At 63.1% G+C, this 14,728-nt stretch overlaps 1 protein-coding gene across 8 annotated transcripts in view; it reads left to right on the top strand.

Moving 5' to 3' along the window:
- Positions 1 to 14,728, top strand: part of ZMIZ1 (zinc finger MIZ-type containing 1) — a 221,723-nt gene that overhangs the window by 187,481 nt on the left and 19,514 nt on the right. For 5 of the 8 annotated variants that reach the window (XM_058299307.2, XM_058299305.2, XM_058299309.1 and 2 more), the window contains 4 exons: positions 10,413 to 10,527; positions 11,539 to 11,756; positions 12,642 to 12,840; positions 13,758 to 14,048. In XM_058299307.2, coding sequence (XP_058155290.1) covers positions 10,413 to 10,527; positions 11,539 to 11,756; positions 12,642 to 12,840; positions 13,758 to 14,048 — 823 coding nt within the window. The remainder of the gene's footprint in view (positions 1 to 10,412; positions 10,528 to 11,538; positions 11,757 to 12,641; positions 12,841 to 13,757; positions 14,049 to 14,728) is intronic. The other 3 variants (XM_058299306.2, XM_058299308.2, XM_058299310.2) reach the window with 1 other exon arrangement.

Below are 14,728 nucleotides of genomic sequence, written 5' to 3' on the forward strand. Positions count from 1 at the left end.
AATGACCAGGAGGGGCGTTGGAGGGCAGAGCTCTGCTCTTGCTACCCTGCCCGACAGAGCTGCACGCTCGGGCAGTCCTCAGCACTGCTGGGCCAGCACTGGGGCCTCGGGTGACAGCCACACCTGATAAATTGAATTAGAAGCTCACTGACAGGCGCAGATGGGACCTTCTAGCACGTTAAGTCCCATGCCCTGCCCAGGCAGGATTGTCCCTGCCATGTGGGGGTCCCCCTCAGTGGGAATCCCTTCCTGCACCAGCAAGCCTGCCACCACCCAGGCCCCCACGTTGCAGCCCCCTCAAGCCGGCTGCTGACCGCTCCTTCTCAGACAGTGTTTCTCCATGTGGGTACTGCTGGCATCAGGTACGGTGATTTTCTGCAGTGCTGGACTTCCACAGGGCATTTACCATCTTGGTCCCTGCCTGCTAAATTCTTCTGGTGCTCGCCTCCCAGACATTGTAACAGCAAAACACCTGTATTAGTCAGCCAAAGGGGTGCTGATGCAAAATACCAGGAATCGGTTGGTGTTTATAAAGGGTATTTATTTGGCGTAGGAGCTTACGGATACCAGGCCATAAAGCGTAAGTTACTTCCCTCACTAAAGTCTGTTTTTCTGTGTTGGAGCAAGATGGCTGCCGACGTCTGCGAGGGTTCAGGCTTCCTGGGTTCCTCTGGGCTCAGCTCCTCTGTTTTCTCCACAAGGTCAGCTGTAGACTATGAGGCTCTCTAGGCTTTGCTTCTCTCCACAAGGTCAGCTGTAGACTGTCAGGTGAACGACTCTGTCTCTCTCCCTGGGGTTTTTGTGTCTACGGAGCTGTCTCTATTCCTCTGTGTTCTCTGGGCTCAGGTCCTCTCTTGGCAGGGCTTGCTTCTTCCTGGGCTCAGGTCCTCTCTTCCTGGGGCTGGCTTCTCTTTCTTCTGTGAGCTGACTCCCTGGGGCTCCAGCTTAAGACTTCAGCATCAGACTCCAACATCAAAACTCCAACATCAAAAACCCTCACCTCTGTGCTTTGCCATGCCTTTTATCTAATGACGTGGCCCAATCAAAGCCCTAATCATAACTTAATCACACCCAGGTACAGACCAGATTATGAACCTAAACCAGTATCTATTTTGGGAATTCATGACCATATCAAACTGCTACAACACCCTCACACATTTTGGGGGTGGGGATATTCCCCCCCAATTAAGAACCCATGCTGCCAAACCTGCCTCCCCGTGCCTTCCCTCTTTTGCCCCTGGCTCTCCTAAAAGCTGCAGGTTGAGTCTGTTTGAACTGTCACCGGGCCACTGAGCACAGGCTACAGCTGAACTTAACTTCAGCGGCATACTTTGCATTTATCCCTTGTAACCCTGCCTCTTGCCATTCCACATTTCTCTCCTTCCCAACCTTCCCTCCTCCAAGTCATTTGGTGAAATGGTTGGTGGTGGCAGGGCAGAGCCGTCCCGTCCCTCACTAGAGACCTGCCCCCAGCCTGCTGCTGTGTCTGTTCAGGCCACAAAGTGCCGCAGATCTGAATCACAGCCAGTCCTTTGCCAGGTCTCCACTGATTTGGCTAAAGGCATCAAATTGTTCAGTCCTGGAGCTAAACAGAGACGTGAGGTACTTGAGAAGAAGAATCTAGTTAGTTGGGATCATAGGACTCCCTGAGGCAAGAGCGGAAGCCGGCAGATCCAGGCGCCGAGCCTGTTAGGGCTCCACGGGTGACAGGCGGAGGGCCCGGGGCTCCACGTGTGACAGGCGGATGGCGCGGGGCTCGGCAGGTGATGGGCGGAGGGCGCGGGGCTCTGGGGCTGGGAGGAGAGGGGCTGGGCCGCCCGTGAGGAGGCTGCTCAGAGGTCACAAGTGCCACCTTGGGGAATGTGGGACGAAAGCCTGGCGAGTGCGCTCCATGAGCCCACGCGGGCTTCCCCGGCCGGCCCCCGCCCCCTAAGCCCGCGTGACGGAGAATGCGAAGCAGGGTGGTCTGGCGTTGATTCCCGGGCCCTGAGGCGGTCTTTCAGAAGAGGGGCGCTGGGTGGGCTGGAGCTCTTGCCCGGGATCGGCGGGTGACCAGTCGGCTGTGGGGCTCCTTGCGGGAGCACGGTGAGATGGTGGGTGCTCGGCCTGGAGGACACCAGAAGGTCAGCGCGGGAAGGGCTGCTGGGCGCGGACAGGGACGCCCCCCAGGAGCACGCAGCGGGAGTGGCTGAGCGGGGCGCTGATAGCAGAGCTCTCGTCCCCCTGCTGCGGGTCCTCGGGATAGCGAGCCAGCGGCGTCCGCTTGTGACCCGGACTAGGTGGGAGAAGGCCCCCGTGTCCCGAGGGTCCCGAACCCGGCCTGTGCCCCGTTCTATAGCTGACCAGTCGAGACCAGAGAGAGGACGTGTCTTCAGTTGAGCAAAGGCCAGAACACGCAGGCCCGCTGCCCGCCGAGCAGACGGAGGACTGGGTGGCCAGAAGCTGGCCGGTCCCTCCGTGTCTCCTCATTTCCAGGAACACCGCACGGGGGCCCTTCACCTTTTAAGTCCCAGGTGCAATGTCCCAAACCAGAAGGAAAGCAAATGGCAGAGAAAGGCAAGTCCTTTCGCAAATAGGAACCTGTTTGGGCCTTCACCGGCTGGATGGCTGGCGGGAAGGAAGGTCCGCTTGCCGTTTCACTGCGGAGATGGGGGCCCAGGACGGAGCTTGGGTCCCTGGGGTATTCGGGATTTGGCCTTCGGGGGTGTCCAGCTGTCTGAAGACAAGTGGTGATGCTCAGTCCCCGGGGCTTGTGTTAGAAAACAACTGCCGCAGGCTCCCCAGTTAGAGAGTAAACTTGACCGCACACGTTTGGGTAGAGTTCTACAGTATGAAGTCTTTAGACGTTTCAGCCTCAGCACAGTGTGATAAGCAATGGAATTGACAGAAGATGCCCAGAAGGTTTCCAGACGGGAGCACGGGCGGCGAGGCCTGGCGAGCCCGGAGCCCAGCCCGGCAGGGGAAGAGCCACCTGCGACCTGTGGGACAGGAGGCTTGGCACCTGGCGTTAGGACGCCTTTGAAGTCAGAGCTGCCGTGTCCCCTGCCAACCCTGCAGTGATCTGGACTGGGTGCCAGCAAAGCCGGCCTGCCTGCCTCTCCCTCCCCGACTTTTAATGAATAGTTAAAACAGCCATTTGTGATTAGCACATTGTCCGTATGCAAATCAGCGCTGCAAAGGTAATTAAAAGCCTAAGAATCTTGTTTACACTTTTAATTTGACTACAGTCAAAGCTCGTTAGAGCTGGGGGAAGACTCGCAGATCCGGAGGTCCCACCCCTTCCTTTCCAGGTGAGGGCTCGTGGAGGAGAGGCTGGTGCCTGGCCTGGCTTATCCCTCTGCCGGTAGCTCCCAGCACAGGCCCAGCCACGTCAGATGTCAGCTCTGCCGTTTTCCACCCGGGTAACTGTGGGCAATTCCTCAGCCTCTCTGGGCCGCAGTTTCCTCCTCTGTAGAAGTGGAGTACTCGCACTGGCTGGATTTAGAGCGTGCCTGTCCCACGTCGGCATGCAGGGGTGCCGAGCGCTGGTCGTCAGTCCCGACCCGCGTGTATCCCTTAGAGGTCAGCTGAGAAAGCAGGCGTCAGGCCTGACCAGCCCGTCCTCCCCTCTCCTTGGTCCCATCACACCACCTTCACAGCTCACTTTTAGCTGGATCTTTGCATCACAGTACCTAAGGCTAGGTTTTTAGTAGGCCCTTCTTCCTGCCCTCAGAAAACAGAAATTTTTTAAAATTTTAAGGGCATTTGAAAGGGGGAGTTGAAAGATCCATAAATCCCTGCTCCTTCAGTCCCAGATTGGCAAAATGCAAGGATCTTTTCCTTTCCTCCTTCCTACTGAAAAATTAAAAAACCCTCTAATATGCAGTTAGCAGCACAAGTTCCTCCGTAAGTTTCACCGCAGGGAAGGAAGGAAGCAGGCCCCAGTAATTGTGGTGATGGAGAGAGCTTTTAATGGTTCCCCTAAATTAAAGTGGGCTGGGGGAGGCTTCAGCTCCTCACTGGCTCAGCATTTCATTAGCAGTTACACCACGGCCCTGCCCAGAGACAGAGCCCGTATAGCCGGATCAGGGAAATTAATTAGAGTCTGACAATACCCTTAATGGGAATTGGTTATTTCTCCCAAATAAAGAGGCTGTTAGAAGTGCAGGAGAAGAAATAACCCAGCCCGCCCCTCCGCTTCCACCCGTGCATGTCTGTGTAGATGCTTCCACAGGGGCTCCAGGGACCAGACATCTTCCCGCCCTCATCCTGCACATTGCTCATTTTCTCTCGTTCAGCAAACATGGGTCGGGGCCCATGGGGATGGCACACAGATGTGTAAACCCTCTACTAGAACTGCAATGTGAAAAGTTTCAATAAAATGTGTGAAAACAGTGCTGAGGGTACAGAAGCAAATGCCCCTTGGTTCCGCTGAAAAGAATTATCAAAGGGAGTATCCAGGCTGGGTTTTGAAATATAAGTAGGAGTTCACTAGTTAGAGAAGGAGAAGTGGAAGATTACCAAGTAAACCCTCCAAGGTTTGGGAAGCAGGTGATTTCTAGTCAACAAGGGTAGTGAATAATAATGCCCCCTCCCACTGACAGCATAGTTGCAAAACTCTTCTCAGCACTGTCAGAGTATTCTCAAGTAAGGGTGGGTACTTGCACCGTGGCAGGACTGGGGAAGTGGGGAGAGGCAGAAGGAGGCCCTGTTCTAGACCTGACACGGATCCTCACGTTTCATTCTAGGAGTGTGTAAGTCCCGCTTTACAGATGAGGAAGTGGAGGCTGACAGTCGCTTGTCCAAGGCCACAGACATCTAGATGGCAGAGCCAGCGGTGGCCCCTCCGCAGTCTAGGTCCCCGCCCACGTGGGTTACTGTTTTCCTACCAGGCCGCCCTCCAAGAGCGTTGAATATTAGCCTCAAGAAGCGCTTAGTCGGGGTCCCTACATCGTAGCCAGCCCACCCTGCAGGCAGCAGCAGGTGCATGGAGGGGTGAGGCAGTGTCTGCCCGGAGCATGTGGGTTTTCTCGGCAGCCCACCTGGGGAGCTCCACTTGGCGCCTCTTCTCCCCATTCGCACTGGGTGGCTTCCCGGGCAGCCCGCCCTTCTTGGAACTCCTGGGCACTTCCAGGTGGCCTCCCTCGCCTTCCTGGTGCTTCCAGCCGTCTGTGCACAGAGGAGCTCTGCCTCTCTGACTCCGAGTTCCCTAAGATGACGTGGGATGTGGTCAGGCAGGCCTTGGCCTTGGACAAGCTCCGTGACACCGCACGCCTCAGCCACGTAAGGAAAGAGCCTGGCGCCGCCCACGCGGCAGGGGATTAGAGAGGAGTGCTCAGGTGAAAGGCACTTCATGGAACTCCTTGCCTCCGGAAGCCTCTTGGTAAATCAGAACACCGATGACGACAACGGTGTCCCGGCGTCCAGGGCATACCCGACACTGTGCTCTGTGCTCTGCCCGCGTCCACTTGCTGGTCCCCGCGGTAGCCCTCCTGATGGAGGGGTGTCATCGTCCCCATCTTACAGATGACGATGCCGAGGCCTTGGAGAGGAGCGGGCTCGTTGGCTCCCCACTCTGGCCCTCTGCCCTGGAAGGCCTGGACCCCTCTTGTTTCCCCGGCGCCCGTTTCCCGGGTGCTATCCGACTCGCTCTAGGTGGGCAGTTTAATGAACGAATGCATCGATTTGATCCTCCAAGGGTGGGGCTGGGGAGGGGGCCTTCCACGTGCAGGGCAAGGTCTTGCTGAGCCCTGGGGAGAGTAAAGACCTCTGGGGGGCCGGGAACCCGGGGAGATGGTTCCTGGGGGCGAATGAAGAGGCCCCTGTCCCAGGAACGTGAGGCGTGAGCGTGGAGATCGGGCCGGTGGGCGAATGAAGAGGCCCCTGTCCCAGGAACGTGAGGCGTGAGCGTGGAGATCGGGCCGGTGGGCATGGCAAAGGCTTCCTGGAGGAGGCAGCCTTTGGAAGAGCCTGGTCTGGAAAGAGGAAGGGCATTTTCAGCGTAGGGGTGGAAGCACCCCAGGCTGAGGCGACGTGTGAGGGGGACACACGCCCCCGAGGTGGGAGACGCTGGCACACGTCTGAGCTTGGCACCTGGGGTCCTAAGTGGCTTCCAGGGCTGCTGTCCCTTCAGGTGGACCAGGATTCTCAGGGCCGTTGTGGCTGGACAGGCTGGCTGGGGACAGCTTGTGCCCTGAAACGGGGTGACACCAGATTGGGGTGTAGCACAGTACACCCCAAGAGTGATATAAGAGTGAGGAGTCTCATTTGCCTCTGAACCGCACCAGGTGTGCACGAGAAGCAGCTGCTCCCAGCGGGAGGGCTGAGCCTCAGCATTTGCCCCCCACGGGCACCCCAGGCCTTCTCTTGGTCGCCCCCAAGTCCCCCCTCCAGCCCAGGCTGAAGGCTTGGTCCGGGACCGCTGCCTCGGTGGGCCTGCAGGGCAGTGCCTCTCTGCCAACCCACAGGAGCTGTCGTCCCCCCCAGGAGATGAGTCACAGCCGCGTCTGTGGCGGGCTCGGCCGCGTGGCTGCCACTTCTGCTTCTGCAGCAGGTGCGCGACTCCGAGTGTGGAGGCGGGCACGTCTGACCCCGCCCCTGCCTGTGTGTGCCTGTCTCCCCCCCCCCCTCCGCGCCCAGGCACAAACCAGCAGCAGCCCTGCATGCACGCGCCCGTGCCCGGCCCTGCACGCGCACGCCGCAGCGCGCCTGGGCCCGGGCGAGGGGCAGAGGGCGGGAGGCTTCCCAGCCGGGCGGCAGACGCCCGGTTTGGGAACGGTGGCTCACTCCGCTTCTCGCCGGGGCCTGGGGTGGAGGGGGCGAGACAGGAAGCAGCCGTTTTCCGCCCGCAGGGCCCCCGCGCCGCCGCAGGGCAGTTGGGAGCTGGGTTTTGAGGCCCTGCAGCATCCCCGGGCGAGCTGGGGCCTGTTGAGGCGGCAGCTGCGTCTCCTGGGCGCGGGTGGGGCTCTGCCGGGCTCCCAGGGGCTGGCGGGGGATTTTACCGGGGGGACACAGGCGGGCAAATCCAAACCTGAGCGGGGAGGGCTTGTGGGACCCGGTGAGCCCGAGCCCACGGGGCCAGCCGCTCAAGGAGGAAAGACAGGCCCGTGCTTCCGCCCCGTCCAAAGCCTGCGTCCACCCGGCATTCCCAGGACAGGCCTGCTGGGAGCGCAGCGCCCGGGGACCTGCCTCCTCTTGGTTTTAAGACCGTGCTCTGCGGGGCCTTCCCGGGACACCCTGGGGAGCCAGTGAGGAGCGGGCTCCTCTTGTCTGCCTTTGCTTCTCCCACCCCACCCTCTCCGGGCTCCTGGGTCCCCCATCAGCCTCCACAGGTAGAGTCCGAGCCTCGCCCCCTTGCCAGAGGCCGCTGGCCTGTGTCACGTCTGGCTGGCAGGGGCAGAGTCCCTGAATACAACTCTCCCCACCCCTCCAAATCCTAGTCCTGATGCTTGTCCCCGGAAATTAGGAGGAAAGCTTCTGTCTGCCTTATCTCCTTGGAGTCACATCAGGTGTGTGTGACCAAGCCCTGTTCACTCTTTTTTTTTTTTAAGATTTATTTGTTTATTTCTTTCTCTCCCCCGCCCCACCCCTGCGTCTGTTCTCTGTGTCCATTTGCTGTGTGTTCTTCTTTGTCCACTTCTGTCGTTGTCAGTGGCATGGGAACCTGTGTCTCTTTTTGTTGCATCATCTTGTTGTGTCAGCTCTCCGTGTGTGCGGCACCATTCCTGGGCAGGCTGCACCTTCGTGCTGGGTGGCTCCCCTTACGGGGCGCATTCCTTGTGCGTGGAGCTCCCCTACGCAGGGACACCCCTGCGTGGCACGGTACTCCTTGCGTGCATCAGCACTGCACATGGGCCAGCTGCACACGGGTCAAGGAGGCCTGGGGTTTGAACCGCGGACCTCCCATGTGGTAGACGGACGCCCTAACCACTGGGCCAAGTCTGCTCTCCGCCCCGTTCACTCTTAACTGACCGAGACCCACCGTCAGTCGATATACTCACAGCGTCCCCGCCCAGGGCCCACGCATCTGTGTGGAGTTGGAGCAAGAGTTCACAGAAGAAACTCTCCCGACTTGCTTCACCGGATCTTTCTGTTTTATCTCCTTTTTCCCCTAGCACTGGCTCAGTGTCACAGCCCACTCAGGGTTGGTGGCCTGCAGCTGGGAAATGGAGAAGCAGAGCACGGCGGTGCTCTCAGCCCGTTTTACAGGGGGGAGCTTGAGAGCAGACAGGCGTGTGACTGGCCCAGGCCTGAGCTGGCAAGGGGGGTTTTGGGACTTGCCCAGCCGTGCTTCAGGGCAGGAGCAGGGTGAGGCAGAGTTGCTCTGGGACCCCCTGGCGGGGTGCTCAGGCCCTGTCGTCTGGAAGGTGCGCGTTTGACTTAGCAGAGCCGGGCGCAGGTGGTGTGCCCCGGGGTGGGGAGCGGACAGCGGCCTCCTGGAGCAGCAGGGCCTTCCAGGGCCTGGCCACGGCCTGTGCGTCTGCCCGTTGGCCCGGCCAGCCCGGTGGTGGCTCTGGCACGCTTCTGGGACAGAGGCAGAGCACTGAGCACCCCGAAGCCCTGGCTCGCAGAGAGCTACCGTGCCGGGTGGGCAGATGCCCATCCGTACCAGGGAAGGACAGGGAGCGGGGGGGAGAGGCAGCGCGGGGCTGTCTGCCACACGGGGAGTTCTGGCCGGCCCCTCCAAGGGGGTGGGGTTTGTGCAGAGACAGGGAGGAAGCGAGGGGCCGGGCCCAGCGGTGGGCGCCCCACGGGAGAGGGCACCCAGGCAGGGCGGGAGCCAGCGTAAGCGTGGGCGAGGCTCACCGTACCTGCACCCATCGGTGCACCAGGCCACGGGCTCCCCGGGGTGAGGTGGGGGGTGCCCGACTCGGCCTCCCCCTCCCCCCTGCCTGCTGCATGCGGCCCTCCTGGGAGCTCCCGGCCTCCCGTGCCTGCTTAGCGTTGGCGTGCCTCCCGGGCGCGTCTTCCCCAGGCCCCCGGCCTCCCACGCCCTCATAGCGTTGGCGCGCCTCCCCGGCGTGTCCTCCCCAGGCCCCCGGCCTCCCGCGCCCTCGTAGCGTTGGCGCGCCTCCCCGGCGTGGCCTCCCCAGGCCCCCGGCCTCCCGCGCCCTCGTAGCGTTGGCACGCCTCCCCGGCGCGTCCTCCCCAGGCCCCCGGCCTCCAGGGCCTGGCCCGGCTCCTCGGCCGGCTGGACTGAGAGCTCCCCAGGCACGGGAGGACGCCGTCGCTGTGCTGCGGCGTGAGCCCGACGAGGGCGTGAGCGGCCTTCCCACGGCCCTGCCCCCTCCAGAGCCCTGGCCTGGGTACCATGCGTGGCCGCCTTGCCCCTCGCCCTCGGGGTGCCGTGGGCAGACGTGGCGTCACAGGCGCGGGCTCTGGTTTTCGGCGCTCCTGGGATCTGGTGACCTCCGGTGAGAGGGGCGGTGCCAGGGGGCCAGCCCAGGGCCGACTGGGGCCAGGCGGCTGTAGCACGGCAGTCCTGGGGGCCGGGACCCCGCCTCGCCCTTCTCAAGGTGGACCTGGGCCTGGCCCTTCTCCTGGGGCCACATCCTTCTGCGCCACGACAGGTGACAGGAGCCGTCACCGGGTGCCTTGCTGTGCGCAGGGCCCGGCGTTCGGCTGAGGTCGAGTCCTTGCTTCCGATGTTTGGGGCCTCCTAGGAAAAATGCCCCCGAACAAGATGGGGTCTGCCGAGCCGAGGGAGGGGACCAGGAGGGCCTGAGAGCCGTCGGGGCGAGGGAGGCCCCCCTGCAGGGGCAGGAGGGCAGGCTGGGGCTGGCTGACAGGGTAAATAATTCTTAAGTGTGCGTTTGGACTTTGCCTTGTCAGCACTGGAAGCCGCTGAAGGTCTTTGTACAAAGTGTCTTAGGTGTTTTAGGGGACATGCACGAGAGACCACCGGGGCCCAGGGGCTGGGGAGGGGGTGCGGCAGGGCGGCCTGCGCCCATCGTCTGGTGCCAAGACGGAAAGCAGTGAGGGAGGAAGCCCGCGTCCCAAAGGCCAGCACGACCGGGCCGGGCGGCCGCCGTGGGATGTGGGGAGGCAGGGAGGTCGGGCCTCGGCTTCAGGCCGTCTGGCCATTACTGAGCAGGCCCCCGGAAGTCCCGAGGGGGAGCAGGTGAGGGGAGCCGGGAGCCCCTCCTCCAGAACCACCTGGATTCAGAGCGTGGTTGGAGGAGCTGGGCTGAGCCTGTGGGCGCTGGGCTGAGGTGAGCAGGCAGCCGTGGGCTGGGCCGCCACAAGGCGGGCAGGGGGTCACGGGCAGTCGGCCCCCACGCGAGGCTACCTGTTGTGCCACGGGCACCACGCCCGGCCCAGGGGACCCAGGATGGACTGGGGCGGGGGCCGTCAGTCGGTCCGGGGCTGCGGCGGCCGTCAGGGTGAGGGGCCATGCTGCCAGCCCCTGAGGCCCCCCCGTTCTCCCTCTGCAGTGATGGGTCGTTCCCCTATGACTCTGTCCCTTGGCAGCAGAACACCAGCCAGCCTCCCGGCTCCCTCTCCGTGGTCACCACAGTTTGGGGAGTGACCAACACGTCCCAGAGCCAGGTAAGAGCCCGCCCTGCGCCCAGCCGCAGCCCTTCCCAGACCAGGGCATCCCTTGACCCCGGGACGCCAGCCTGCCACTCTCTCCCAGGCTCTGCCCAGCTGGACAGACCCGCTTTCGGGGCCCACTCAGCTGCAGGCACCCCAAGAGGCAGCCACACCCAGGAGGGTGGCAGCTGGGCCCCTGTGCCATCCCCCCACGCTCGGGCCTTTCGGAGGGGATGGCTTTCACCTGACAGCCAGAGGTTCTTCCCTGGCCTGAGCTCACTTGGGTTGGACCAACAGTAGAACATCCCTTGTTACTGGCCTCAGGGCTCCAAAGTTTGAGGTCTTTGGCCCTGGAGGACTTGGGTTAGATTTGAACAGGTCGTGCCTTACCCCTTGTGACAAACCCCCTCTCCACGCTCCCAAGCAGCTCTGCCTTCCACTCTCATCCCTTCTTCTTTGTTCCTTACCCTTCGTTCTTTTCTGCACTCCTGCCCACGCCGAATTTCTTAGAGCTGACTGCCTCCCCGGCGGGCACCACTGGGCTCGCCTGTGGCCTTGGCCTTGGCCACGGTCCTGCTACCCTCCTGAGCTGGCCCCTTGGGCTCCCCCCTGCTCTCACAGAGCAGCCGCCCAGGGCCTGCATGGGGTCCAAGCCCCCTCCGCGTCCACAACCTTCTGCAGGGCCAGAGCCCAAGACGCCCGTGGCTTCGCCACCTGCTGCCAGGGCCTCACCTCCCTTTGCAGCAGTGGCCCAGGCTCTGCCCACCCCTGAGCTGGCTTCAGAGTCGCGATCACGCCTTCCCCTCCACGTCATCCCAAGGCCGAAGTCCTCGGCTCGCAGCCGTCCTCCCGCGTCCCGCGAGCCCATCGCACGCTCCACCTCTCTCTTCCTTTTCCTCAGTCGTCCTCCCTCTCCTCCCTCTTCCTCTCCTTGCCCCGGGTGACGGCCCCTCCCTCTGGGTGACGGCTCCTCCCCCCGGGTGACGGCCCCTCCCCCCGGGTGACGGCCCCGCCCTCTGCCCGCAGGTCCTTGGGAACCCCATGGCCAATGCCAACAACCCCATGAACCCAGGCGGCAACCCCATGGCGTCGGGCATGGCCACCAGCAACCCCGGCCTCAGCTCCCCGCAGTTTGCTGGGCAGCAGCAGCAGTTCTCGGCCAAGGCCGGCCCCGCGCAGCCCTACATCCAGCAGGGCATCTACGGCCGGCCCAACTACCCCGGCAGCGGGGGCTTCGGGGCCAGGTGAGCGGGGCCGGGCGGGCCGGCAGCCTCCAGGAGGGCCGCGGGCGGGAGAGTGGGATTTACCTCCTCGCGGAAGCGTAACGGGGGGCCAGGCCTTGCCCTTCTCACGGCCGCGGGTGTCCGCGCAGTCGGACGGACGCAGCCGTCGCCTGCCCGCAGGTCTGCCGCGCTGAGCCGTGTTCTCGCGGGCCCGGCAGGCTGGAAGGGCTCTTGACCTCGTTCCTCCCAGGGACCCTTCTCTGCCTCGCACCCTCGTGAGTTAGAAGACGTCAGGAGAGCTGAGTCAGGGGAGTGAAGGGCGGCGACAGGCGGAGTCAAGCTGCCCCAAGAAAATGAAGCGAGCTAGGAGCGTCAGCTCTGCCTTAAGACGGCGGGAAGAGACCTGAGGCCAAGGCTGGGAGCCCCTCGGCTCGTGACGGCAGGGAGGAGGGGACCAGGAACCCCGTGAGGGGGCGGAGACTGGAGAGCAGGGGCGCCCAGCCCTCCTTGTCCTGTCCAGGACCCCCACCTCGGCCTCACCTCCCCAGCTCCTGGGCCTGACTGCAGCCCGGGTGCATTTCTTTGCCCAGGGTTGGCGGCCAAGCACAGGCGTTTGGCCCCACAGACCCAAAGCCACACATCCAGCTCCGCCATCCACCTACCCGTGTGGGGCCTGGGCTCCCCGAGGACAGGCAGACAGGGGCAGCCAGGCAGACGCAGGGATCCAGGAAGGACTAGGGCTCCGGAACGCAGCGGCCTGGCGGTCACCCACCCCGCTGGTCAGATGACTCGGAGCAGTAGCCCCTTGTCCCCAGCCGAGCACAGCCCGGGCCTCTCCCTCCCTGGCCCGGCACTTGTGGTCTGTCTTTAGATGCAGGGCTTGACTTCCTATTCTCTCTCCCACAGTTACCCCGGGGGTCCCAGTGCCCCCGCAGGAATGGGCATCCCTCCGCACACCAGGCCCCCTGCCGACTTCACTCAGCCGGCGGCCGCCGCGGCAGCAGCTGCAGTCGCAGCAGCCGCCGCCACAGCTACGGCCACGGCCACGGCCACTGTGGCCGCCCTGCAGGAGACGCAGAACAAGGATATAAACCAGTATGGACCGGTAAGGGTCCCCGCCAGCCCGGGCCCAGCCTGGCCCACCCAGCCAGGCAGACTGCCCCGGGGAGTCAGCCAGAGTGTGGGTGCCGAGGGGTCGCGGGTGCCGGGGAGCGCTGGCGATAGCAGGGTGCCTCTGGTTTCCTTGGGCGTGGGCAGCAGGTGCCTGCTGCGATGTGGGCGTGTCTGGGGGGGCAGGTGTGCGGGGGTGCCTGTGCTTTGTTCCGCCTGGGTCGCTGGCTCGTGCATCCGCCCTCTGGGCCCCCAGCTCACCGGGGGACGGGCTCAGGCCTTCAGAGGGCCAGCGCACTCTTGGTGCTCCCATCTGTGGATTCCACCCCGGGACCAGCTCTGCTTCCCCTGACCTTCAGAAGGACGAGGGAGGGAGGAGGCGAGCGAGGGGCAGCCCCGACGGGATGCAGGGCAGGAGGTGTGGAAGTGGGGAGGCAGGATGGGAGCTGCAGGGCGCATGGGCAGCGTGGAAGCTGGACCCGCATCGGGCTCTGTGGCGGGAGTGTGTGTCTCCATTGTCCAAGGCCAAGGGCAGGGGCCAGGGTTTCCAGAAAAAGAGGCTTCTGCCTCGCTCGCAATCCTGCCTCCATCCTCATCCGCCTCCATCTTCCCATGCCCTCCCTGCTCCTGCACCCACTTCCTGGCCCCTGCCTGCCTCCCTGGAAATGCTGCCTGTGCACCTGCCCAGGTACCCGCCCGCCCCGTGGCGCCCCCCGGCTGCACCTTCCCTGTGCGGCCTGCAGAGGGCAGCAGCGTGCCCAGGAGGACCACCTTCCAGGGGCCTGGTCCAGCCGCAGCCACCCAGGACAGGCTCCCGGTGCCCCTCCCCCCGCCCTCCCGCCTCCCCACTGCACTTTCAATGCATGTGGCATTTTATTCTTTTTTTTTCTTCTTCTTCTTCTCCCGTTGAAGGTCTGTTCCTCTTTCCAGATGGGTCCCACGCAGGCGTACAACAGCCAGTTCATGAACCAGCCTGGGCCCCGGGGGCCTGCCTCCATGGGGGGCAGCATGAACCCCGCGAGCATGGCAGCTGGCATGACGCCGTCGGCGATGAGCGGCCCTCCCATGGGCATGAACCAGCCCCGGCCTCCCGGCCTCAGCCCCTTCGGCACGCACGGGCAGCGGATGCCCCAGCAGACTTACCCGGGCCCCCGGCCCCAGGCCCTCCCCATCCAGAGCATAAAGAGGCCATACCCGGGAGAGGTGAGTGCAAGGATGCAGGCGGTGGGCAGGGGGGAGGTGGCGGAGGGCCTGGGGGCATGAAGACACAGGGGTGTGACTGGGCCAGGGCTTGGGGGGTGACCAGAAGGCAGAGCTCGGGGGAACCTGAGCTGGTCTTTGTCAGATCTGAATCTGTTTCTGCATTTGTAGATGGCAGTGACCTACCTTGGAGGGCTGCTTGGGGGGGGATTTCAGCAAGGGCTGTTTCCAAAGCACTTCGCAGAGGTCCTGGCGAGTGTAGACACTGAACCAAGTAGTAGCTGTTACTGTTAGCATGTTTCGTCTTGGCTCAGACCCTGGCCGGATGACCTTGTGTAACCTTGGGTAAGGACCTAAGCCTCTTGGGTCCACCTTCTTCACACCTAGCCCAGCTTCCCTCCAGGAGTAAGAGATGCTGAGACAAAACCTTTGCAAACGTCGAGGCTGTGCGTGTTGGGCTTGGGGACTGGGAGGCGGGTCGCGTGTGCCTTCACGCTGGCCTCCACCCGCAGTGACTCCGCTGGGGCGCTGTCTGTGCAGCTGCCCCGTCAGCTCGGCCAAGGTGTTGAGGCAGATTTAGGGAAGTAAAGCCCACTCCTCCTGCCCTCCAGGAAGCAAGGCTTCCAAGGAAAGAGGCTGAAGCAGACACCCGGGAGGGAATGATGCATGGGGGGGGGGCGTAA

The sequence above is a fragment of the Dasypus novemcinctus genome, chromosome 6 (assembly GCF_030445035.2).
Source record: "Dasypus novemcinctus isolate mDasNov1 chromosome 6, mDasNov1.1.hap2, whole genome shotgun sequence".
NCBI lineage: Eukaryota > Metazoa > Chordata > Mammalia > Cingulata > Dasypodidae > Dasypus > Dasypus novemcinctus.